Below are 27160 nucleotides of genomic sequence, written 5' to 3'. Positions count from 1 at the left end.
TGCTTTCCGAGATAATGTTCTCGCCTTCCATACATTTTTCAACGCTTCTAGACCTTTTGCCCCCTCCCCTACCCTGTGACTCACTTCCGCTTCCATGGTTCCATCCGCTGCTAAACCCACTCCCAGATATCTAAAACACTTCATTTCCTCCAGTTTTTCAACATTAAAACTTACCTCCCAATTGACTTGTCCCTCAACCCTACTGTACCTAATAACCTTGCTCTTATTCACATTTACTCTCAGCTTTCTTCTTTCACACACTTTACCAAACTCAGTCACCAGCTTCTCCAGTTTCTTACACAAATCAGCCACCAACGCTGTAGTATCAGCAAACTACAACTGACACTTCCCAAGCCCTCTCATCCACAACAGACTGCATACTTGCCCTTCTCTCCAAAACTCTTGCATTAATCTCCCTAACAACCCCATCTATAAACAAATTAAACAACCATGGAGGCATCACGCACCCCTGCCGCCAACCGACATTCACTCAGAACCAATCACTTTCCTCTCTTCCTACTCATACACATGCCTTACATCCTGCTTCTAGCAACATCCCTCCCACACCATATATTCTTAATACCCTCCACAGAGCATCTCTATCACCTCTTATCATATGCCTTCTCCAGATCCATAAATGCTACATACATATCCATCTGTTTTTCTAAGTATTTCTCACATACATTCTTTAAAGCAAACACCTGATCCACACATCCTCTACCACTTCTGAAACCACACTGCTCTTCCCCAGTCTGATGCTCTGTACATGCCTTCACCCTCTCAATCAATACCCTCCCATATCATTTCCCAGGAATATTCAACAAACTTATACCTCTGTGATTTGAACACTCACCTTTATCCCCTTTGCCTTTGTACAATGGTACTATGCATGCATTCTGCCAATCCTCAGGCACTTCACCATGAGCCATACATACATTAAATACCCTCACCAACCAGTAAACAATACAGTCATCCCTTTTTAATAAATTCCACTGCAATACCATCCAAACCCGCTGCCTTGCCAGCTTTCATCTTCCGCAAAACTTTCACTACCTTTTCTCTGTTTACCAAATCATTCTTCCTAACCCTATATATATATATATATATATATATATATATATATATATATATATAAATATATATGGATGGGGTTGTTAGGGAGGTAAATGCAAGAGTTTTGGAAAGAGGGGCAAGTATGAAGTCTGTTGGGGATGAGAGAGCTTGGGAAGTGAGTCAGTTGTTGTTCGCTGATGATACAGCGCTGGTGGCTGATTCATGTGAGAAACTGCAGAAGCTGGTGACTGAGTTTGGAAAAGTGTGTGGAAGAAGAAAGTTAAGAGTAAATGTGAATAAGAGCAAGGTTATTAGGTACAGTAGGGTTGAGGGTCAAGTCAATTGGGAGGTGAGTTTGAATGGAGAAAAACTGGAGGAAGTGAAGTGTTTTAGATATCTGGGAGTGGATCTGGCAGCGGATGGAACCATGGAAGCGGAGGTGGATCATAGGGTGGGGGAGGGGGCGAAAATCCTGGGGGCCTTGAAGAATGTGTGGAAGTCGAGAACATTATCTCGGAAAGCAAAAATGGGTATGTTTGAAGGAATAGTGGTTCCAACAATGCTGTATGGTTGCGAGGCGTGGGCTATGGATAGAGTTGTGCGCAGGAGGATGGATGTGCTGGAAATGAGATGTTTGAGGACAATGTGTGGTGTGAGGTGGTTTGATCGAGTGAGCAACGTAAGGGTAAGAGAGATGTGTGGAAATAAAAAGAGCGTGGTTGAGAGAGCAGAAGAGGGTGTTTTGAAGTGGTTTGGGCATATGGAGAGATGAGTGAGGAAAGATTGACCAAGAGGATATATGTGTCGGAGGTGGAGGGAACAAGGAGAAGAGGGAGACCAAATTGGAGGTGGAAAGATGGAGTGAAAAAGATTTTGTGTGATCGGGGCCTGAACATGCAGGAGGGTGAAAGGAGGGCAAGGAATAGAGTGAATTGGAGCGTTGTGGTATACCGGGGTTGACGTGCTGTCAGTGGATTGAATCAAGGCATGTGAAGCGTCTGGGGTAAACCATGGAAAGCTGTGTAGGTATGTATATTTGCGTGTGTGGGCGTATGTATATACATGTGTATGGGGGGGGTTAGGGCCATTTCTTTCGTCTGTTTCCTTGCGCTACCTCGCAAACGCGGGAGACAGCGACAAAAAAAAAAAAAAAAAAATATATATATATATATATATATATATATATATATATATATATATATATATATATATATATATTGCCGTTTTCTGCATATCTGAGGTAGCACCAGGAGCAGACGAAAAAAGGCTGCATTTGCTCGCTTGCATACATTCTCTAGCTGTCATATGAAATCCACCAAAACCACAACTCCCTATCTACAGCCAGGCCCCACAGACCTTTCCATGGTTAACCCCGGATGCTTCACGTGCATGGTTCAGTCCTTTCTTATGTCAACCCTGTAGAAGAAAAGTACATTAAGAGGAAACAGGAGTGAAGTGGGGAGAGCTCATAATCCAAAAAGGCTCAAACTGGACTGTCTAAATGTGTGTGGATAAAACCAAGATGAGAGGAAAGGACATATAGGGTGTATGTTTGAGGAAAGAAACCTGGATGTTCTGGCTCTTGAGTGTAACGAAGCTCAAGGGTAAAGGGAAAAAATGGTTTGGAAAAGTCTTGAGAGTGAAGTCAGGGGTTGGTGAAAAGCCAAGAGGAAGGAGTAGACTACTCCTAAAGCAAGAGCTGTGGGAGTGTGTGAAAGAGTGTAAGGAAGTCAATTCTAGACTGATGTGGGTAAAACTGAAAGTGGATGGAGAGAGATGGGTGATTATTGGTGCTTATGTGCCTGGTCATGAGAAGAAAGATTTGAAGCAGCCGAGTGAGTGTGTCAGAAGTTTTGGGTACTAGCGATGAGTGATTTAAACGCGAATGTATGTAACATGTCAGTTGAGGGTATAATTGGTGTACATGGGGTATTCAGTGTTGTTAATGGAAATGGTGAAGAGCTTGCAGATTTGTGTGACGAAAAAAGACTGGTGGTTGGGAATACCTGGTTCAAAAAGAGGTATACACAAGTATACATATGTGAGTAGAAGAGATGGTCCAAAGGCATTATTAGATTACATATTAATTGACAAGCATGTAAAAGAGAGACTTTGGGATGCTAATGTTCTGAAAGGGGCAGCTGGTGGGATATCTGATCACTATCTTGTGGAGGTGAAGGTGAAGATTTGTAGAGGTTTTCAAAAAAGATGGGAGAATGTCGGGGAGAAGAGTGGTGAGACTAAGTGAGCTTGGAAAGGAGACTTGTGTGAGGAAATACAAGAAGAGATTGAGTGCTGAATGGCAAAAGGTGAGAGCAAATGATGGGAAGAGAGTGGGTAAGGAATGGGATGTATTCAGGGAAGCAGTGACGGTATGTGCAAAAGATGCATGTTGCTTGAGAAAGGTGGGTAGTGAGATGAAGAAGGTGTCAGTAAAAGAGAAAAGAGAGTGATTTGGATGACATCTGCAAGGAAGGAGTGTAAATGACTGGGAGTTGTATAAGAGAAAGCAGGAGGAGGTCAAGAGGAAAGTGCATGGGTTGAAAAAGAGGGTGAGAGAATATTATTAAACTTTAGGGAGAATTAAAAGATGTTTTGTAAGAAGTTAAATAACATATGTAGGACGAGAACAAATGGGAACATCGGTGAAGGGGGCAAGGGGGTAAGTGATAAGTAGTGATGAAGTGAGTATTGTGAATGTGTTTGTTGAATGTGTTTGATGATAGAGTGGCAGATGTAGTGTGTTTTGGTCGGAGCAATATGCAAAGTGAGAGATTCAGGAAGGGTGGTGTGGTGAAGAGAGAAGAGGTGTGGATGGTTTAGATGGTATTGCAGATGAATTTACTAAGAAAGGGGGTGACAGTTATGTTGGTAAGGATATTCAATGTATGTATAAATCATGGTGAAGTGCCTGAGGACTGGCAGAATGCATGTATAATGCCACTGTACAAAGGCTAAGAGAATGAAGGTGAGTGTTCAAACTACAGACACATAAGTTTGATGAGTATTCCTGGTAAATTGTATGGGAGGATAATAACTGAGTGGGTGAAGGCATGTACAGAGCATCAAATTGGGGAGGAGCAGCGTGGTTTCAGAAGTGGTAGAGGATGTGTGGATCATGTGTTTGCTTTGAAAAATGTGCATGAGAAATTCTTAGAAAACAGATGGATTTGTATATAGCATTTATGGATCTGGAGAAGGCATATCATAAGGTTGATAGAGATGCTTTGTGGTGTGGGAGGTAAGCTGCTAGAAGCAGTGAAAAGTTTCTATCAAGGGTGTAAGGCATGCATATGAGTAGAAAGACTAGAGAGTGATTGGTTCCCAGTGAAGGTCAGTCTGCTGCAGGGCTGTGTGATGTCCCCATGGTTGTTTAATTTGTTTGTGGATGGGGTGGTTAGGGAGGTAAATGCATGAGTTTTGGAGAGAGGGGTAAATATGCAGTCTGTTGGGGATGAGAGGGCTTGGAGAGTGAGTCAGTTGTTGTTCGCCAATGACACGGCACTGGTGGCCGATCTGAATAAGAAAATGCTGAAAGTGGTAACTCGGTTTGGAGAAGTGTGTGGATGGAGAAAGGAGAAAATGTGAATAAGAGTAAGGTCATTAGGCTCAGCAGGGTTGAGGGACAGGATGTGAGTTTGAATGGAGAGAAATTGGAGGAAGTGAAGTGTTTTAGATATCTGGAAGTGGACTTTGCAGCAAATGGAACCATGGGAGTGGAAGTGAGTCATAGGGTGGGGGAGGGGGTGAAGGTGCAGGGAGCAATGAAGAACGTCTGGAAAAGAGAACATTATCTCAGAGAGCAAAAATGGGTATGCTTGAAGGAATAGTAGTTCCAACAGTATTGTATGACTGTGAGGCATGGGCTATTTTTAGGATTGTATGGAGGAGGGTGGATGTTTTGGAAAGGACGTGTCTGAGGACAATATGTGGTGTGAGGTGGTTTGTTCAAGTAGGAGGGTGGATGTTTTGGAAATGACATCTGAGGACAATATGTGGTGTGAGGTGGTTTGTTCAAGTAAGTAATAAGAGGGTGAGAGAGATGTATGGTAATAACAGTGTGGTTGAGAGAGCAGAAGAGGGTGTGTTGAAATGGTTTGGACATATGGAGAGAATGAATGAGGAAAGGTTGACGTAGAGGATATATGTGCCAGAGGTACAGGGAACAAGGAGAATTGAGGAACACAATTGAAGGTGGAGGGATGGGAACAAATAAGGGTGAGAGGCATGCAAGGAATAGGGTGAATTGGAATAATGTAGTATACTGGGGTCGATGTGCTGTCAATGGACTGAATCAGGGCATGTGAAACGTCTGGGGTAAACCATGGAAAGGTCTGTGGTGCTTGGATGTGGACAGGGAGCTGTGGTTTCAGTGCATTACACATGACAGCTAGAGAGTGAGTGTGAACGACTGTGGCCTTTTTTTTTTGTCTGTTTTCCTGGTGCTACCTTGCTGATGCCTGGGGTGGCAAAGCTGTTTTCTGTGGGGCAGGGTGGCGCCGGGAAAGGCAAAGGCAAGCAAGTATGATTATGTACAAGTCTGTGAGTGTGTATATGTCTGTATATGTTAATATGTACATGTTTGTGCATGAATGTATACACGTTTACATGAGTGGATAGGTCATTCTTTGTCTGTTTCCTGGTGCTACCTTGCTGACATGGGAAATAGCGACCAAGTATAATAATAATAGAATAATAATATATATTTTCTCTCTTTCTCTCTTGATCACAGTTTCCCACATTTTCGAGGTAGCACCAGGATTAAACGAAGAAAGGATGCATTTGCTTGCTCACATCCACTCTCTAGCTGTTATTTGTAATACAGCAAAACCACAACTCCCTCTCCATATCCAGGCCCCACAGACCTTTCCATGGTTAATTGCGAATGCTTCATATTCATGGTTCAGTCCATTCACATGTCAACCCCTATGAAGAAAAGGGCATCAATACGTGTCTTAACTTTAGCAAATCTGAGACATATTCAGTTGTTAGAGACAGACATGTCTCCTACTTGCAAAAAATTGGATTGATATAAACATTCTTGTCTTCATAGGCTTGTGTTGAATTAAACTGTTTTTTTTTTCTTAATTGCTCATAAAGATATTCTTTCAAGATTTGTTCAAGTGTAGATGGAGAAATAAACATTATATTAACTGAAAGACTGTAGCATGGCATGTATTACCAAGTTTCAGGTAAACTTAAGAAAGATTCACCACCCTGGTAATGTAAGGTATGAATATCTTACATTATCTCATTTCTGATAACTCTGTGTCTTCCTGTCTGAGATGATTTCAGGTTCCATACATTTTCCTTTAAACTTCAACTTATGCACAGATTATCAAATATTGAATTTTCTTCAATCCAGGATATACAGTTTGAGTTCTTGCAGCCTTTCATGGCAGTTCCTATGTTCCATCCCCTCGGTCACCCATACCTTGTACATTTGTCTCACTTCCTATTCCTTTATACAGTGTCTCTGAAGTGTTCTGCACTTTCTATTACATATTTACTCAAATTCATCTTCATTAAATTCCACCAGGTTCCCTTCTGCCTATTTGTACATTAACTCTAGGACTTTTTGCATCATCATTTATTCAGCTACTATAATCACGTTGCTTAATGTGCTTTAATTGGGAAAGCTCTTCACCCTACATTCTGTTACTTGCCTATTCCAACATTTGATACCAATGTTATACAGTAATGAGAAATGAGGCTACCATTGTGCCCTGTGGTACCCCCAGAGAGGTCACATACTTTTATGTGATATGGTTCTAATTGCTACTGCTTTGAACTTTCTGTTGGTTAAAGACTCACTAATCCATCTCCCTATCTTACAGTTAATGTTATATTCAACTACTTTCTCTAAAAAAAATTCTGTAGTATACTTAATCAAATGCCTTTGCGAAATTGAAAAAACCATTCATTGTCCTACCTAGCATTAAACTTTCCTGTCATTGTAATGGACTAATAATTGGGTTTATGTCCTTTTTCCCAGCTATAAATCCATGCTGGCCTTCATTTATGTATTCTTTTAATCAAATGTGCTAATAAATGCCCTTTTATCACTCTTTAAAAGACTTTCATTATGTATAAAATCAAGCTAACTGGTTTGTACTGGATTAGATCTTCCTTAGGGTATTGGTGTTATGTACAACAATGTGAGAATATCTGCAATTTTGCTTTTGTCCATATGTTGCCTAACCAATAATAATCACTGGTTTAGCTACTGTTGTTTTTGTATTCTTGGGGGGTGGTGGCTGGGATTCCATTTCATCCCAGGACCAAATTTTCTCCAAGCTATTGAATCATGTTGGTTAACTTCATTTAATTTCTTGCTGCCTTCCAAGATGAAAAATAATCTGTATTGTCTTAGTAACATCCTACATATTTCCAATGGGTCATTTTCATAACTTTCTCATACTTTAATGGATCCAATCCCTGAATTCTAGTTTTTTCTTTGTTCATGTACATGAACAGTAATTTTAAGTTCCTTTCCATGTTTTGTATAACTCTTTCCTACTTCATTTTATGTTCACTTCAGTAGGATTTCATTATCTCCACATCCGCATTCTTTATTTTCTCAACGAGCTCATTTATTTGTACTGTGCTCATTGCTATCCATTTCTTTAATTCATGATATTCTATTCATTCACTGTCTTCTGTCTCTTGGCAATGTCCAGTTTACACTATCATTCTTTTTTTGTTTGATATTAGTTTATTTCCTATCTATGTTATTTTCTCAGTATACTTTCATGTTTGTTGTTAGATTATTGCCCTTGAAGATATCATCCTACTTTGAGTTTAAAATACCTTCAGTGACCATTCTCCAATCTGTTTTGTCATGGTGAAAATTTATGTCATTAAATCAGTTGTTGGCCTCAATTGTTGAATTATGTTCAGATTCATTTACTTCTATACTGTATGCTGTGGTGATTTCTTTGATACTATAACCTGATTGTCTTCAACATTTAATATTTTCTCACAGTAATTCTTCATTGTGTTTGGTGGGCTATATGATACTAGATTTATTGTGTTTATAATTGGGATATTTACTACTACAATCAATTCACACAGTTGTAGCTCATCTTCATAATCTTTTTTTTCTAGCTTAAGGTATACATAAACCGCAACAACCCCCTCTTTGAGTTCTTGTTTGAGTTTCATCATATCTGATCTAAAGTCCGCTTCATTTCTCAGATGTTTTTGTCCCTTATTTTTTTTTTCTTTTTTTTCGCTGTCTCCCGCGTTTGCGAGGTAGCGCAAGGAAACAGATGAAAGAAATGGCCCAACCCACCCCCATACACATGTATATACATACACGTCCACACACGCAAATATACACACCTACACAGCTTTCCATGGTTTATCCCAGACGCTTCACATGCCCTGATTCAATCCACTGACTGCACGTCAACCCCGGTATACCACATCGATCCAATTCACTCTATTCCTTGCCCTCCTTTCACCCTCCTGCATGTTCAGGCCCCGATCACACAAAATCTTTTTCACTCCATCTTTCCACCTCCAATTTGGTCTCCCACTTCTCCTTGTTCCCTCCACCTCCGACACATATATCCTCTTGGTCAATCTTTCCTCACTCATTCTCTCCATGTGCCCAAACCATTTCAAAACACCCTCTTCTGCTCTCTCAACCACGCTCTTTTTATTTCCACACATCTCTCTTACCCTTACGTTACTTACTCGATCAAACCACCTCACACCATACATTGTCCTCAAACATCTCATTTCCAGCACATCCACCCTCCTGCACACAACTCTATCCATAGCCTACGCCTTGCAACCATACAAAATTGTTGGAACCACTATTCCTTCAAACATACCCATTTTTGCTTTCCGAGATAATGTTCTCGACTTCCACACATTCTTCAAGGCTCCCAGGATTTTCGCGCCCTCCCCCACCCTATGATCCACTTCCGCTTCCATGGTTCCATCCACTGCCAGATCCACTCCCAGATATCTAAAACACTTTATTTCCTCCAGTTTTTCTCCATTCAAACTTACCTCCCAATTGACTTGACCCTCAACCCTACTGTACCTAATAACCTTGCTCTTATTCACATTTACTCTTAACTTTCTTCTTTCACACACTTTACCAAACTCAGTCACCAGCTTCTGCAGTTTCTCACATGAATCAGCCACCAGCGCTGTATCATCAGCGAACAACAACTGACTCACTTCCCAAGCTCTCTCATCCACACCAGACTTCATACTTGCCCCTCTTTCCAAAACTCTTGCATTCACCTCCCTAACAACCCAATCCATAAACAAATTAAACAACCATGGAGACATCACACACCCCTGCCGCAAACCTACATTCACTGAGAACCAATCACTTTCCTCTCTTCCTACACGTACACATGCCTTACAACCTCGATAAAAACTTTTCACTGCTTCCAACAACTTGCCTCCCACACCATTTGTCCCTTATATATTCACTAATATAGTTCATCCTGATTTTGGAGTTCTTAAGCATCAGACTTTGTATATCTAATAAATGTTTTCCACAAATTCATCATTTCTTTTTTTTTATCTTTATTGGTTTTTGGACTTGGGGTTTTCATTCAACTGTTTATTCAATTTCTCAGTCACAGTTAATTCATTTCCAATTTTCCAAGGTCTGATGTTTTGCCAGGAATTTCCTCGTCTTTTTTTAAGTATTTTACTAGTTTAGTGTATTATTGCAGTCAGTATATTCTCAAACAATTTTTTTATCTGTTCCTTGTTCTCTCATGGTCTCCTGTTTTGATATGCCTTTCACATTTCATATTTCTGCCTATTCTGGTTCGTATCATCATAGAGAGAGCTATGATTTGTACGTTTAATACATTTCAATGACTGAGAATGCAGTCCAATAATTGCTTGACCAGTTGACATCACACAAATAATACCACAATTTTTCGGTGAAATATATGTTGTTTAGTGAAATTCAAAATTATTTAGTACTCTTCCACATTTATTTTCTTTAATTTGAGTGTCACTGGGAGGAACTACTTCTGTGCTTTATGGCAGGGAGGTAAAAACTGCAGCAGTGAAAGGTGGCCCTAATGTTCGTGATGGCTTTAACCTCCTAACCCAGCATACATTTAGACTAAGTCAGGTTCATCTGTCAAGATAAACAATAATGACCAATATTGTTCTTTGACTACCATATGTGTAACTTCACAATTTTTTCTTTTTCTTCAGCTCAGTGGTAATGAGAGCCATAGTGATGGTGCCAGTGTAAGCAGTGATGATGATGGTTACTATGGAGGTTTTGGATCTGGTGATGGAAGTAGTGGGACTGGTGGTAATAGCAGTCAATCAAGTAGTGGTAGCAGGCAGTTTGGTGGAGGAAGGAGGCAGTTTGGTAGTGGTGGAGCAAGGCAGTATGGAAGAGGTGGTACTAGGCAGTATGGTGGCAGTGGTGCTAGGCAGTATGGTGGTGGTGGTGCAAGGCAACATGGTGGTGGTGGTGTAAGGCAGCAAGGTAGTGGTGGAAGTAGTGCACGGCCAAATGAAGGGAGCTCCAGCACTGTTGGAGATGGTGATAGCAGTGTTACCGAAGGGTTATCAGATCTGGATGTCGCCCATCATCAAATGGACACTACTATTCTCTTGCTTCAACGCATCAGTGACAGGCTAGCTGCCAGTGAGACACTGCAAAATCAACGGGCAGAAAGAATAGACTTAATAAACTACAGGTAAGTTGAGGAAAAGCCCTCTAAACTACAGATTATATACATATAATCTAAGACAGAGACCATGAACTACATATGAAACAGGCAAGGCAGTATAAACTACATGGGACAGAGAAGAAATAATGACAAACACAAAACAAAGTAGGGAAGAAATACAACAAGCATCATTAACTCTGACCAAGAAAGAGACAGATAACACTGATTATATGTGAGACAAAAGACATACAACATGAATTAAAAGTGACACACTGGAGAAGATAGAGGATAAGCTGGATTGGCAAGTAAAACTAACACATCAGTCACCATGAGTGAAACAGACAGGCAAAAAAATTACCGATGTTGCAGAGGATATCAAGTTAGACTGCAGGGGACACAGAAAATAAGTATTGTGAAGTATTGGCAAAACAAAAAATATTGCTATCAATTACCACAAGTTAGACAAAATATGAGCAACATGAACTAAAGGTGAAACATGAGCTGAGCAACATTAGGAAGACAAAACAGATACCACTGATATTTTGGACACAAGACAAAGACAACATACCACAGGTGAAAGAGAGAACAGAATAAGGTATGGATGAGACAAAAATGAGAAAGTCAGAAAAATCAGCTAATTTGATGACAGGCTTTACTGGTTACAGATATAATACAAAACAAAAAAAAAGCCACCTACTGATGCATGATATGGCCAAAGCAAGGTGATTAATTTTTTTTTTTTTTTTTATACTTTGTCGCTGTCTCCCGCGTTTGCGAGGTAGCGCAAGGAAACAGACGAAAGAAATGGCCCAACCCACCCCCATACACATGTATATACATACGTCCACACACGCAAATATACATACCTACACAGCTTTCCATGGTTTACCCCAGACGCTTCACATGCCTTGATTCAATCCACTGACAGCACGTCAGCCCCGGTATACCACATCGCTCCAATTCACTCTATTCCTTGCCCTCCTTTCACCCTCCTGCATGTTCAGGCCCCGATCACACAAAATCTTTTTCACTCCATCTTTCCACCTCCAATTTGGTCTCCCTCTTCTCCTTGTTCCCTCCACCTCCGACACATATATCCTCTTGGTCAATCTTTCCTCACTCATCCTCTCCATGTGCCCAAACCACTTCAAAACACCCTCTTCTGCTCTCTCAACCACGCTCTTTTTATTTCCACACATCTCTCTTACCCTTACGTTACTCACTCGATCAAACCACCTCACACCACACATTGTCCTCAAACATCTCATTTCCAGCACATCCATCCTCCTGCGCACAACTCTATCCATAGCCCACGCCTCGCAACCATACAACATTGTTGGAACCACTATTCCTTCAAACATACCCATTTTTGCTTTCCGAGATAATGTTCTCGACTTCCACACATTCTTCAAGGCCCCCAGAATTTTCGCCCCCTCCCCCACCCTATGATCCACTTCCGCTTCCATGGTTCCATCCGCTGCCAGATCCACTCCCAGATATCTAAAACACTTTACTTCCTCCAGTTTTTCTCCATTCACACTCACCTCCCAATTGACTTGACCCTCAACCCTACTGTACCTAATAACCTTGCTCTTATTCACATTTACTCTTAACTTTCTTCTTCCACACACTTTACCAAACTCAGTCACCAGCTTCTGCAGTTTCACACATGAATCAGCCACCAGCGCTGTGTCATCAGCGAACAACAACTGACTCACTTCCCAAGCTCTCTCATCCCCAACAGACTTCATACTTGCCCCTCTTTCCAAAACTCTTGCATTTACCTCCCTAACAACCCCATCCATAAACAAATTAAACAACCATGGAGACATCACACACCCCTGCCGCAAACCTACATTCACTGAGAACCAATCACTTTCCTCTCTTCCTACACGTACACATGCCTTACATCCTCGATAAAAACTTTTCACTGCTTCTAACAACTTTCCTCCCACACCATATATTCTTAATACCTTCCACAGAGCATCTCTATCAACTCTATCATATGCCTTCTCCAGATCCATAAATGCTACATACGATTTGATATTATAAATCAACACTTCTGTTATGAAGTATAAGTCATATACTTGAATCTTACATTTGTGCATGTTTGAAAACTGGCCCTTTGTTAAATTTATAGGTCTGGCGTCCATATAACTATAACCATTCACTTATGCTTTCTTATACAAGTCATATGTGCTACAATATTGCTTCTAATCAACTTTAAATACTGGCCTTTTCTGGACCCATTTTTCAGAAACTGTAGACAGGACAACCCCTTAATTTGAACTTGGTATGTATTTTCAAACACAAGTATCACTTCCCTAAAATTTCAGAACAATCAATCTTTGGAAACTAATTAGAACACCACTGATGTCATCTGTAAACCATTTGTTTACAGATGACATAAGAGAAAAAATGATGATGAAACAGCCAGAGCATTATATGATTGAAAAAATTTCATGGGATGCTACATATCCACTCATTAATCCCCCTAAAATTGAGATGACAATAATTTGAACACATCTAAACTTAATTATCATGTCCTTAAGTTTGATCATTCTTTCTTTCCTAGACTCACACGAATAGAGCTGCAAGCAGAGGAGCGTAAAAGTGTAATCAATGAGCTAAGCAATGCCCTTCGCCACCGCATGGAAACAACTGACAATGAACTGGATAGGATTGTCACCTTTCTAGATGAGATCAAGACAGGCATCATTGACATAAACAATCGACACACACAGCTTAAAGCTACTGTTAATAAACTTTCCAGGGAAAAAGGTTAGTAAACTTTAAACAATTTTATGATGGTAGTACATTTGATGTATTCATAAATTTTAGCCAAAGACATTAAGGTGAAAAACAAAAAAAATGAGTTTCAATTCATGTAAAGCTATTTCTTCTGAAAGGGAAGCCAGTAAGCTTGGAAAATGAGAAAAACCTGCTCACTTTAGAATAACCATAGGCAACAGCAATTAAATATATGAATAATAACATGTTGTAAACCATACCCTAAAGGCAAGGTCCCTCTGCATGAACTGTAGAAATCCCTTGTTCCATGGTACTATCAACTGCAGTTTTGATTTTGCACACTTAATGTATTCCAATTTAATGAACATTGCAAGAGGTTCAGAGTATTCAACAATTCCTTCCATACATCAGGCAAGTGCCACTTAGACATGGGCTGCATCTAGCCAAGGCCAACTGGACTCATTGTGGTTTTAACAGCTGATTCTTGAGGGGTAAATGAGCATAAACATAAACAAATAACTTAAGAGTAAACATACTATCTATGACACAATACATTATGAATGTGCTAATGCAATACATAATATATATATATCTTATCATTTATTATACTTAATCACCATCTCCCAAGTCATCGAGGTAGCGCAAGGAAACAGATGAGGAATGGTCCAACCCACCTACATACACATGTATATAAATAAATGCCCATGTACGCATATATACATGCATATACATTTCAATGTATACCTACATATACATACACAGACATATGAAGAAATACACATGGACATATTCATACTTGCTGCCTTCATTCATTCCTGTTGCGACCCTGCCACACAGGAAATAGCATCCCCCACCCCTCCTCCTCCAGCGAGGTAATGCCAGGAAAAGACAAAAAATGGCCACATTTGTTCACACTCAGTCTCTAGCTGTCATGTGTAATGCATCGAAACTATGGCTCTCTTTCCACATCCAGGCCCCACAGACCTTTTCATGGTTTACCCCAGACACTTCACATGCTCTGTTTCCATCCGTTGATTGCACATTGACCCTGGTACACCACATTGTTCCAATTCACTCTATTCCTTGCACGCCTTTAACCCTCCTGTATGTTCAGGCCCCAAACACTCAAAATCTTTTTCACTCCATCCACCCATCCCCAATTTGGTCTCCCAATTCTCCTTCTTCCTCCACCTCTGACACATATATCCTCTTTGTCAATCTTTCCTTACTCACTCTCTCCATGTGTCCAAACCTTTCAATACACCCTCTTCTGCTCTCTCAACCATGCTCTTTTTATTACCACACATCTCTTAACCTTTCATTACTTACTCGATCAAACCACCTCACATCACATATTGTCCTCAGACATTTAATTTCCAACACATTCATCCTCCTACGCACAACCCTATCTATAGCCCATGCCTTGCAACCATTTAACATTGTTGAACCACTATTCCTTCAAACATACCCATTTTTGCTCTCTGAGATAATGTTCTCTCCCACACATTCTTCAAAGCTCCTAGAACCTTCAACCCCTTCCCCATCCTGTGACTCACCTCCGCTTCCATGGTTCCATCCCCTGCTAAGACCACTCCCAGATATCTAAAATATTTCACTTCCTCCAGTTTTTCTCCATTCAAACTTACCTCCCAATTAACTTGTCCCTTAACCCTACTGAACCTAATAACCTTGCTCTTATTCACATAATAATATTATATAATTAATTTGTAATATACTAGTACAGTGTGTAATATTCTCACATCAGTGCCTGTTACCACTTCCCCATTTGCCCCCTTCACCAATGTACACTAGTTCTCATTTTCTTATACTATCTAGCTCCTTCCAATACATCTTATCCTCCCAGAAGTTTGTTGACAAACTCGGCAACATCATTTACCCTTTTTTCATTCCCTGCACTTTCCTCTTAACTTCCTGCTGCTTTCTCTTGTAGATTTCCTAATCATTCACAGTCCCTCCCTGTAAGTATTCCCAATACACCTCTCTTTCTTCTTCACTAGCAACTTTACTTCATCATCCCACTACTCACTACCCTTTCTGATTTTCTCACTTCCCAAATTCCACATGCCATACACTTCTCTCCCACTTTTGCTGTAGTTGTTGGAGGCTTCAGTCATAGACAAAAATCCACACTAAGGCCGATCCTTAATTGAAATGTAGAAAGGATTAAGAAAGGGAAAAAGGAGAGACAAGGGAAAGCATTTATGAATTCTGATAAGGGAAAGCATTTATGAATTTTTGTGAAAGTGAAAAGCCTGTCTTTTAAAAATGTGCCAGATCATAGTTATTAGGAAAGACATGGGAGGGTAGAGAGTTCCAAAGCTTCAAGGTATAGGGAAAGAAAGTTATCAAAATGGCCCATCATGCGATGCAGCAGCTCTCAGGAGCAAAAACCAAAGTAATACATATAGACAAAGGGAAGTGAACCAACAATGCGGCAAAGGGCAACTGAGTCAAGTTTTGAAGTTAGCTAGGGAGATTTTATTAGTTAGACTGATTTTGACTCAACTCTCAAGTAAGGATACACAGCTAGAACCACCCTAGGTGCAAGAGCAGTACTCCATACAAGGACAGATCCATCCTTTGTATGAACAGAGCAAATGTTTAGAAGAAAAAAATTTCAATACCTACACAGGAGTTTCTCAGAGACAGACTTTGCTGTTTCCATATCATAAGGTTTCCAAGAAAGGGTGGATGTTACTATAACATCAATTATGTTTCAATGAGTCAAGAGGTGGAATTACAGAACTGTCAAAAGAGAGAGAAAGTTGTGAGGAATTTTCGATAGAGAAGGGTAAAAACTGGGTCTTGGAGGCATTAAGCTTAATCAGATTTTGTTTACCCCACTGAGATATCCTATCCAACTCTGAGTTTAAGAGAAAGTTGTGTCGAGATAAGATGCAGAATGAGTGAGAGAATGTGGAGCAGAACTGAAGGATGTTGAGGAATGCAGCATGGAGTTGTCAGCTTATGAGTGCATTTGGTCATTTGTGGGAGGGAGGAAACTGTTGATAAGAAAAGGGCAAAAAAATGCATGCAGAGGACAGGGCAGAACTTTGGGGGACACAGCTGTTGATGAAAATGAGGTTAATTCATCAAAACCATGGAGAAATATTGGCCGAAGAGAAAGCTAGACATGAAGGAGCAAAGTAAAGGATGGAACCAAAAGAAGGGAGCTTAGACATGAGGGAGCAAAGTAAGGGAGGGAAGATAAACGAAGGGTGCTGAGATATGAGACCCTAATGCCAAACCCTATCAAAAGCTTTGTATCTGTTAAGGGCAACTACATAGGATTCCCCAAAATCTTCCATGGACAATAACCAGACATTAATAAGATAGGAAAGAATATCACCATTGTAACTTGCCTTATGGAAGCCATACTGATGATTGGTGAGACGACTTTGCGATTCAAAATATCTAAGGACATGGGAGTTGAGATGGATTCAAAGATTTTGGAAATGGTAGATGATACTCTCATCTCTTCTGTTATTTCCTTACACGTGTATCTGAGTTTGGTAAAGCGTGTAAAAGAAGAAAGCTGAGAGTAAATGTGAATAAGAGCAAGGTTATTAGGTACACTTGGGTTGAGGTACAAGTCAATTGGGAGGTAAGTTTGAATGGAGAAAAACTGGAGGAAGTGAAGTGTTTTAGATATCTAGGAGTGGATTTGGCAGTGGATGGTATCATGGAAGCAGAAGCAAGTCACAGGGTTAGGGAGGGGGCTAAAGTTCTGGGAGCACTGAAAAATGTGTGGAAGACGAGAACATTATCTCAGAAAGCAAAAATTATTATGTTTGAAGGAATAGTGGTTCCTACAATGTTATATGGTTGCGAGGCGTGGACTACAGAGTTGTGCGGAGGAGGGTGGGCGTGTTGGAAATGAGATGTTTGAGGAGAATATGTGGTGTGAGGTGGTTTGATCAAGAAAGTAATGAAAGGGTAAGAGAGATGTGTGGTAATAAAGAGTGAAAAAGAGTGTGGTTGAGAGAGCAGAAGAGGGTGTTTTGAAATGGTTTGGTCACATGAAGAGATTGAGTGAGGAAAGATTGAAAAAGAGGATATATGTGTCAGAGGTGGAGGGAACGAGAGAAGTGGGAGACCAAATTGGAGGTGGAAAGATGGAGTGAAAAAAGATTTTGAGCAATTGGGACCTGAACATGCAGGAGGGTGAAAGGTGTGCAAGGAATAGGGTGAATTGGAACGATGTGGTATACCAGGGTCGACGTGCTGTCAATGGATTCAACCAGAGCATGTGAAGTGTCTGGGGTAAACCATGGAAAGTTGTGTGGGGCCTGGATGTGGAAAGGGAGCTGAGGTTTCGGTGCATTATACATGACAGCTAGAGACTGAGTGTGAACGAATGTGGTCTCTGTTGTCTTTTCCTAGCGCTACCTAGCGTGCATGCAGGGGGAGGGGGTTGTCATTTCATGTGTGGCGGGGTGGCAATGGGAATGAATGAAGGCAGCAAGTATGAATTATGTACATGTGTATATATGTATATGTCAGTGTATTTATATATATGCATACGCTGAAATGTATAGGTATGTATATGTGCATGTGTGGACGTGTATACATGTGTATGTGGGTAGGTTGGGCCATTCTTTCATCTGTTTCCTTGCACTACCTTGCTAACTAACTCTCACAACTCTCTCCTGTCTCATATCATTTCCTCTTTTCTGAAAACCTCTACAAATGTTCACCCTTGCCTCCATCATGTAATGACCAGACACCACACCACCTACCTCTCTCAACACATTCAAATATGTATGTAATTCAATAAAGCTCACATATTCTTTCCTGTTCACCCACATATACTTATGTAATCCCAGTCACCATTCCTTTTTCAGTACACAACTTCTCCATGGTTTACCCTTGCTGTATCACATTCCCTGGTTTAGTCCACCGACAGCACAGTGACCCCTGTATACCACATCATTCCAATTCACTGTATCCTATACATGCCTTTTACCCTCCTGCATGTTCAGACCCAGACCACTTGAAATATTTTTCACTCCAACTTTCTATCTCTGCTTTGGTCTTCCCCTTCTCACTTTCCCCTCCACTTCTGACGTATATATCATCTTTGTCAGCTGCTCTACACTCATTCTTTCCATATGTCCAAACCATTCCATTATATCCTCTTCCAGTCTCTCAACCACACACAGTTTATTACCACACATCTCTCTTACCTTTTTATTACTTATCAAACCACCTCACACTACATAATGTACTCAATAATTTCATTTCCTACACAATATACTACCATTCAGATAACTATAACCATTCACTTATGTTTTCTTATGCAAGACATATGTACTACAATATTACTTCTAATCAACTTTAAATGCTGGCCTTTTCTAGGCCCAGTTTTCAGAAACTATGGGTGACAACCCCTTAATTCAAACATGATATGTATTTCTCGATACAAGCATCACTGATTTAAACCCATCTATGCCTTCTACCCATACAACATCACTGGCACGACTGTACCTTCAAACATATCCATTTTTGTCCTTTCATATAATGACCTGTCTTTCCACACATTCCTCAATGCTCTCTGAAACTTTAACCCCTCGCCCACCTATGGCTCACTTTTACTTCCATAGTTCAACTTGCTACCATCTCCACTCCCAGGTATCTGAAACACTTCCCTTCTCCACAATTTTCTCTCTTCAAACTAACACCCCTTTCCTTCTTCATATTTTCTCCATTCAAACACACACCCCAACTAATTTGTCCCTCTGCCCTGCTAAACCTAATAATGCTGCTTATATTTTCATTTACTCTCAACTTCCTCCTTTCACACACACTTCCAAACTCAGTCACCAATTTCTGCAGTTTCACACTTGAATCTGCTACCATTGCTTTGTCATTTCATAGACCTCCATCCCACCCCACCCCACTCTATACCACCTGCATACTCACCCCTCTCTCCAAGATTGTTGCATTTAACTCCCTCATCACCTCACCCATAAACACATTAAACAGTTATCACATACGCATGCTGCAGAACAACCACCACATGGAACCACTCACTTTCCTCTTTTCCTACACATACATATGCCTTACAGTCTTGGCAGAAACTTCTCAGTTTCTAGTAGCTTTTCTCCCCCATCATCAAATAGCTTTCCTCCTGCTAAACCTAATAATGCTGCTTATATTTTCATTTACTCTCAACTTCCTCCTTTCACACACACTTCCAAACTGTGTCACCAACTTCTGCAGTTTCACACTTAAATCTACTACCATTGCTTTGTCATTTCATAGAACTCCATCCCACCCTATACCACCTGCATACTCACCCCTCTCTCCAAGATTGTTGCATTTAACTTCCTCACCACCTCACCCATAAACACATTAAATAATTATCACATGCCCATGCTGCAGAACAACCACCACATGGAACCACTCACTCTCCTCTTTTCCTCCACATACATATGCCTTAAACTCTTGGCAGAGACTTCTCACAGTTTCTAGTAGCTTTTCTCCCCATCATCAAATAGCTTTCCTCCTGCTTTCATAAGACGAGGCATCTCTATCAATTTTGCCATATGCTTTCTCCAAATCTATAAATGCCACATACAAATCCTGTTTCTCTATGTGTTTTTCACACAAATTCTTCAGAGTAAACACCTGATCCATACATCCTCTACCACTCCTGAAACCACATTGTTCCTCCCCAACTTGATGCTCTATACAATGCCTTCACCCTCTCAATCATCACTCTTCCATACAACTTACCAGGTATACCAATATTTGTGGTAACCGCTCTTCTGTTGAATACCACCTGTACAGTACCTCCCCTAATATCTTACTTCTCTCTGAGACCCAAATGTCTAATGATGCCCTAACTACCCTTTTCATAATCTCATCTTATGAATCTGGTTCAAAGATGGTGTCCGTGCTTGTTCCAACACCAATACACCTGTTCAAGCCTCGAGGACCTTGAGTCCATAAACTATGAGGTTATCTGGCTCAAGATCTGTCTTCCAACCACCACTGTTTTCCATTGTTTCTCCTGACCTACTGATCTCTTAATTCTACAGATTTTAATCTTTCTTTGACAATCTGATGATCTCAGACGACCAATATGGCTTCCTATCTAACTAGTATCTGGTCATCATCCCTGAAAGATTTTGGGGAATCCTAAGTAGCTGCCCTGGATATAACAAAAGCTTTTGACAGGGTGTTGCATCAGGGTCCCATCTCCAACCTCCCATCTTTTGGCTTCCATCTCTCACTTTGCTCCCTCATATCTAGCTTCCTCACATGCCAATCTATCTCTGTGGTTGTTGATGGATCAGCCTCTCTCTTCTCTCTATCAACAGTGGTGTCCCTTAAGGTTCTATCTTGTCTCCAACACTTTTTCTCATTTTTATCAACAATTTCCTTTCTTCCACACATAACCAAATGCACTCATGTGCTAACAACTCAACACTTCATTCCTCCACATTCTACAGTTTTGCTCATTCTCTCACTCGATCTCCCTCTTATCTCTATACAACTTCCACAACTAACTCAACCTTGGACAGGTTATCTGTGTGAGGTAGATGAAACCTGGTTAAGTTTAGTGCCTCTCTGTTGAAAATTCCTCATAACTTTCCTCTTTCCTTTGATGGTTCTGTAATTCCATCTATTGACTCGAACATACTTAGGATTACTGGAGCATCCACTACATCTTGGAAACTCCATATTATGGAAACGGTAAGTCTGACTAAGAAACAGGGAGCCCTGTTTATATGTCGAAATGTCTCTTCTTCAAAGAGTTCCTCCATTTATACAAAATATCAATCCATCCTTGTATGAAGAATTGCCCTCACATCTGGGGTGGTTCTAGCTCTGCATCTTTACTTGAAAGAGGTCCGACATACAAGCTCTCCAAGGCTAGCTTCAAAACTTGCTTGCCCTACATCACAATACTGGTTCACTTTCCCCTTTCTATAGGTATATTACTTTGGTTTTTGCTTCCAAGAACTGACTACTTTTGTGCCCCCACCATTAGCTAACCACACAATACTCTGCAAGATGCTGCATTACATGATTACTGTGTGGCCTTTGCTAACTCAAGGGTGAGCTGTTTTGATAAATGTTTCTTTCCCTACCCCTTGAAGCTTTGGAACCCTCTACCCTCTTATGTCTTTCATAATGACTAATGGCCTGGCACACTTCAAAAGACATATTTTTCACTTCCTCTAAAATCCATTCTCTTTTTCCCTTTCATTAACCTCTCTATATTTCAATTAAGGCCCAGCATTGATGTAGACTTTTGTCCACGAATCAGCAAACTTATACTTTTATAGTTTAATCACTCACCCCTGTCCCCATTTCCTTTATAAATGGCACTATACATGCATTCTACCAATACCCAGGCACCTTACCCTGATCCACATATACAAAGAAAATCCTAACTAACCGAACAACACAGTCACCCAATTTCTGAAGAAATTAAACTGCAATACCATATACTCCAACTGCCTTACCACATTTCATCTTATGCAAGGCTTTCACCATCTCTTCTCTCTTCACCAAACCACTCTCTATGACTCTGTTACTTCGTATACCACCCCAACTCAATCACCCTACATCAGCCACCCTATCATCAAATGAATTCAAGAATCCTTCAAAATCCTCACTTAATCTCTCCCTCACCTCATCACTAACTGTTACCCCCCTCCCTAATTGCCCCTTTCACTGATGTTTCCATTTGCTCTCTTGTTTTTCTCACACTATTCTCCTAAAATAGCTTATTCTCCCTGAACTTTACTGATACTTGTCCACCCCAACTCTCAATTGTCCTCTTTTTAAACATTGCACAAACCTTCTTCTTGACCTCCTGATGCTTTCTCTTGTACCTTCCCTAATTATCTACATTCCTTCCCTGTAAGTACCTCCCAAACACCTCTTTTTTCATTCACTCGTAACATTACTTTGTCATTCCTCCACTTACCACCATCTCTCACCTGCTGAATTTCCACCTTCCACATGCCATGCATTTCTCTTGTACACACCAGCACTGCTAACATAAATGTCTTCCTTTCCTCATCTTGTTTTGTGTACTCTCATCTTTTGCAATTGTATACCCAATCTTTCCTGGTATTCCTTCACACATGTTGTCTCTTTTCCAAGTTCACTTGCTGTCACCACAGCCTTCTCACTCATTTCGTTTCCTCTTCTGAAAACCCGTACAAATCTTCACCCTTGCCTCCACCAACTAAATGTCAGACATCTTATGAACTGTCCCTCTCAACACATTCACATTCATGAGTCTTCTTTTGTATGCCTATCAATCAGTATGTAATCCAAAAATACCCTCTTACTACCTTCCTATTCAACCATGTATACTTTTCAACCAGGAAAAAAAATACAAGCTATTCACCATTTTTCTTCACCTCACCTCACTGAACACCCCATGTTCCCCACATTACTCACTACTGCATTTAAATCACCCATCACTAATACCTGATCTCTAGCATCGAAACTACTGACACACTCATTTAGCTGCTCCCAACACATTTGCCTCTCATCCTTCTTCTCATGGTCAGGTGCAAACACACTAATAATCATTTGGTTTCAGAAATGGTAGAGGATGTGTGGACCAGGTGTTTGCTTTGAAGAATGTATGTGAGAAATACTTAGAAAAGCAAATGGATTTGTATGTATCATTTATGGATCTGGAGAAGGCATATGATAGAGTTGATAGAGATGCTCTGTGGAAGGTATTAAGAATATATGATGTGGGAGGCAAGTTGTTAGAAGCAGTGAAAAGTTTTTATTGAGGATGTAAGGCATGTGTACGTGTAGGAAGAGAGGAAAGTGATTGGTTCTCAGTGAATGTAGGTTTGCAGCAGGGGTGTGTGATGTCTCCATGGTTGTTTAATTTGTTTATGGATGGGGTTGTTAGGGAGGTAAATGCAAGAGTTTTGGAAAGAGGGGCAAGTATGAAGTCTATTGTGGATGAGAGAGCTTGGGAAGTGAGTCAGTTGTTGTTCGCTGATGATACAGCCCTGGTGGCTGATTCATGTGAGAAACTACAGAAGCTGGTGACTGAGTTTGGTAAAGTGTGTGAAAGAAGCAAGCTGAGAGTAAATGTGAATAAGAGCAAGGTTATTAGGTACAGTAGGGTTGAGGGTCAAGTCACTTGGGAGGTAAGTTTGAATGGAGAAAAACTGGAGGAAGTGAAGTGTTTTAGATATCTGGGAGTGGATTTGGCAGCGGATGGAACCATGAAAGTGGAAGTGAATCATAGGGTGAGGGAGGGGGCGAAAATTCTGGGAGCCTTGAAGAATGTTTGGAAGTCGAGAACATTATCTCGGAAAGCAAAAATGGGTATGTTTGAAGGAATAGTGGTTCCAACAATGTTATATGGTTGCGAGGCATGGGCTATGGATAGAGTTGTGCGAAGGAGGGTGGATGTGCTGAAAATGAGATGTTTGAGGACAATATGTGGTGTGAGGGGGTTTGATCGAGTAAGTAATAATAGGGTAAGAGAGATGTGTGGTTATAAAAAGTGTGGTTGAGAGAGCAGAAGGGTGTGTTTTGAAATGGTTTGGTCACATGGAAAGAATGAGTGAGGAAAGATTGACCAAGAGGATATGTGTGTCTGAGGTGGAGGGAACGAGGAGAAGTGGGAGACCAAATTGGAAGTGGAAAGATGGAGTGAAAAAGTTTTTAAGTGATCAGGGCCTAAACATGCAGGAGGGTGAAAGGCGTGCAAGGAATAGAGTGAATTGGAATGATGTGGTATACCTGGGTCGACGTGCTGTCAATGGATTGAACCAGGGCATGTGAAGCGTCTGGGGTAAACCATGGAAAGTTGTGTGGGGCCTGGATGTGGAAAGGGAGCTGTGGTTATGGTGCATTATTACATGACAGGTAGAGACTGAGTGTGAACGAATGTGGCCTTTGTTGTCTTTTCCTAGCGCTACCTCGCACACATGAGAGGGAGGGGGTTGTTATTGCATGTGTGGTGAGGTGGCGATGGGAATGAATAAAGGCAGACAGTATGAATTATGTACATGTGTATATATGTATATGTCTGTGTGTGTCTATATTTGTATACGTTGAGATATATAGGTATGTATATTTGCATGTGTGGACGTGTATGTATATACATGTGTGTGGGTTGGGCCATTCTTTCATCTGTTTCCTTGCGCTACCTCGCTAATGTGGGAGACAGCGACAAAGCAAATAAAATAAATAAATAAATAAAATAAATAAAATCCACTGCTAAATCCACTCCCAGATATCTAAAACCACTTCCTTCAGTTTTTCTCCATTCAAACTTATCTCCCAGTTGACTTGTCCCTCAACCCTACTGTACCTAATAACCTTGCTCTTATTCACATTCACTCTCAGCTTTCTTTTATCACACACTTTACCAAACTCAGTCACCAGCTTCTGCAGTTTCTCACTTGAATCAGCCACCAGCGCTGTATCATCAGTGAACAACAACTGACTCACTTCCCAAGCCCTCTCATCCACAACAGACTGCATATTTGCCCCTCTTTCCAAAACTCTTTCATTCACCTCCCTAACGTCCCCATCCATGAATAAATTAAACAACCATGGAGACATCACACACCCCTGCTGCAAACCGACATTCACTGAGAACCAATCACTTTCCTCTCTTCCTACTCGTACACATGCCTTACATCCTCGATAAAAACTTTTCACTGTTTCTAGCAACTTGCCTCCCACACCATATACTCTCAATACCTTCCACACAGCATCTCTTTCATATGCTTTCTCAATGCTACATAAAAATCCATTTTTTTTCTAAATATTTCTCACATACATTTTTTAAAGCAAAAACCTGATCCACACATCCTCTATCACTTCTGAAACCACACTGCTCTTCCCCAATCTGATGCTCTGTACATGACTTCACCCTCTTAATCAATACCCTCCCATATAATTTCCCAGGAATACTAAACAAACTTATACCTCTGTAATATGAAAGCTCACCTTTATCCCTTTTCCATTTGTACAATGGTACTATGCATGCATTCCGCCAATCCTCAGGTACCTCACCATGAGCCATACATACATTGAATATCCTTACTGACCAGTGAACAACACAGTCACCCCCTTTTTTAATAAATTCCACTGAAATACCATCCACACCCGTTGCCTTGCAGGCTTTCATCTTCTGCAAAGCTTTCACTATATATATATATATATATATATATATTTTTTTTTTTTTTTTTTTTTTTATACTTTGTCGCTGTCTCCCGCGTTTGCGAGGTAGTGCAGGGAAACAGACGAAAGAAATGGCCCAACCCCCCCCCCCATACACATGTACATACACACGTCCACACACGCAAATATACATACCTACACAGCTTTCCATGGTTTACACCAGACGCTTCACATGCCCTGATTCAATCCACCGACAGCACGTCAATCCCTGTATACCACATCGCTCCAATTCACTCTATTCCTTGCCCTCCTTTCACCCTCCTGCATGTTCAGGCCCCGATCACACAAAATCTTTTTCACTCCATCTTTCCACCTCCAATTTGGTCTCCCCCTTCTCCTCGTTCCCTCCACCTCCGACACATATATCCTTTTGGTCAATCTTTCCTCACTCATTCTCTCCATGTGCCCAAACCACTTCAAAACACCCTCTTCTGCTCTCCCAACCACGCTCTTTTTATTTCCACACATCTCTCTTACCCTTACGTTACTTACTCGATCAAACCACCTCACACCACACATTGTCCTCAAACATCTCATTTCCAGCACATCCATCCTCCTGCGCACATCTCTATCCATAGCCCACGCCTCGCAACCATACAACATTGTTGGAACCACTATTCCTTCAAACATACCCATTTTTGCTTTCCGAGATAATGTTCTCGACTTCCACACATTTTTCAAGGCTCCCAAAATTTTCGCCCCCTCCCCCACCCTATGATCCACTTCCGCTTCCATGGTTCCATCCGCTGACAGATCCACTCCCAGATATCTAAAACACTTCACTTCCTCCAGTTTTTCTCCATTCAAACTCACCTCCCAATTGACTTGACCCTCACCCCTACTGTACCTAATAACCTTGCTCTTATTCACATTTACTCTTAACTTTCTTCTTCCACACACTTTACCAAACTCAGTCACCAGCTTCTGCAGTTTCTCACATGAATCAGCCACCAGCGCTGTATCATCAGCGAACAACAACTGACTCACTTCCCAAGCTCTCTCATCCCCAACAGACTTCATACTTGCCCCTCTTTCCAGGACTCTTGCATTTACCTCCCTAACAACCCCATCCATAAACAAATTAAACAACCATGGAGACATCACACACCCCTGCCGCAAGCCTACATTCACTGAGAACCAATCACTTTCCTCTCTTCCTACACGTACACATGCCTTACATCCTCGATAAAAACTTTTCACTGCTTCTAACAACTTGCCTCCCACACCATATATTCTTAATACCTTCCACAGAGCATCTCTATCAACTCTATCATATGCCTTCTCCAGATCCATAAATGCTACATACAAATCCATTTGCTTTTCTAAGTATTTCTCACATACATTCTTCAAAGCAAACACCTGCTCCACACATCCTCTACCACTTCTGAAACCGCACTGCTCTTCCCCAATCTGATGCTCTGTACATGCCTTCACCCTCTCAATCAATACCCTCCCATATAATTTAC

The 27160-nt window shown here is 40.9% G+C and overlaps 1 protein-coding gene across 2 annotated transcripts in view; it reads left to right on the top strand.

Annotated features, from left to right (window-relative positions):
• Positions 1–27160, top strand: part of LOC139755962 (uncharacterized) — a 223175-nt gene that overhangs the window by 35909 nt on the left and 160106 nt on the right. For both annotated transcript variants that reach the window (XM_071674798.1, XM_071674799.1), the window contains exons 3-4: positions 10258–10754; positions 13303–13508. In XM_071674798.1, coding sequence (XP_071530899.1) covers positions 10258–10754; positions 13303–13508 — 703 coding nt within the window. The remainder of the gene's footprint in view (positions 1–10257; positions 10755–13302; positions 13509–27160) is intronic.

Source organism: Panulirus ornatus, chromosome 20, assembly GCF_036320965.1.
Source record: "Panulirus ornatus isolate Po-2019 chromosome 20, ASM3632096v1, whole genome shotgun sequence".
NCBI lineage: Eukaryota > Metazoa > Arthropoda > Malacostraca > Decapoda > Palinuridae > Panulirus > Panulirus ornatus.
Note: the sequence above shows the minus strand (reverse complement) of the source record. Positions and strands in the feature narration are given on the sequence as shown.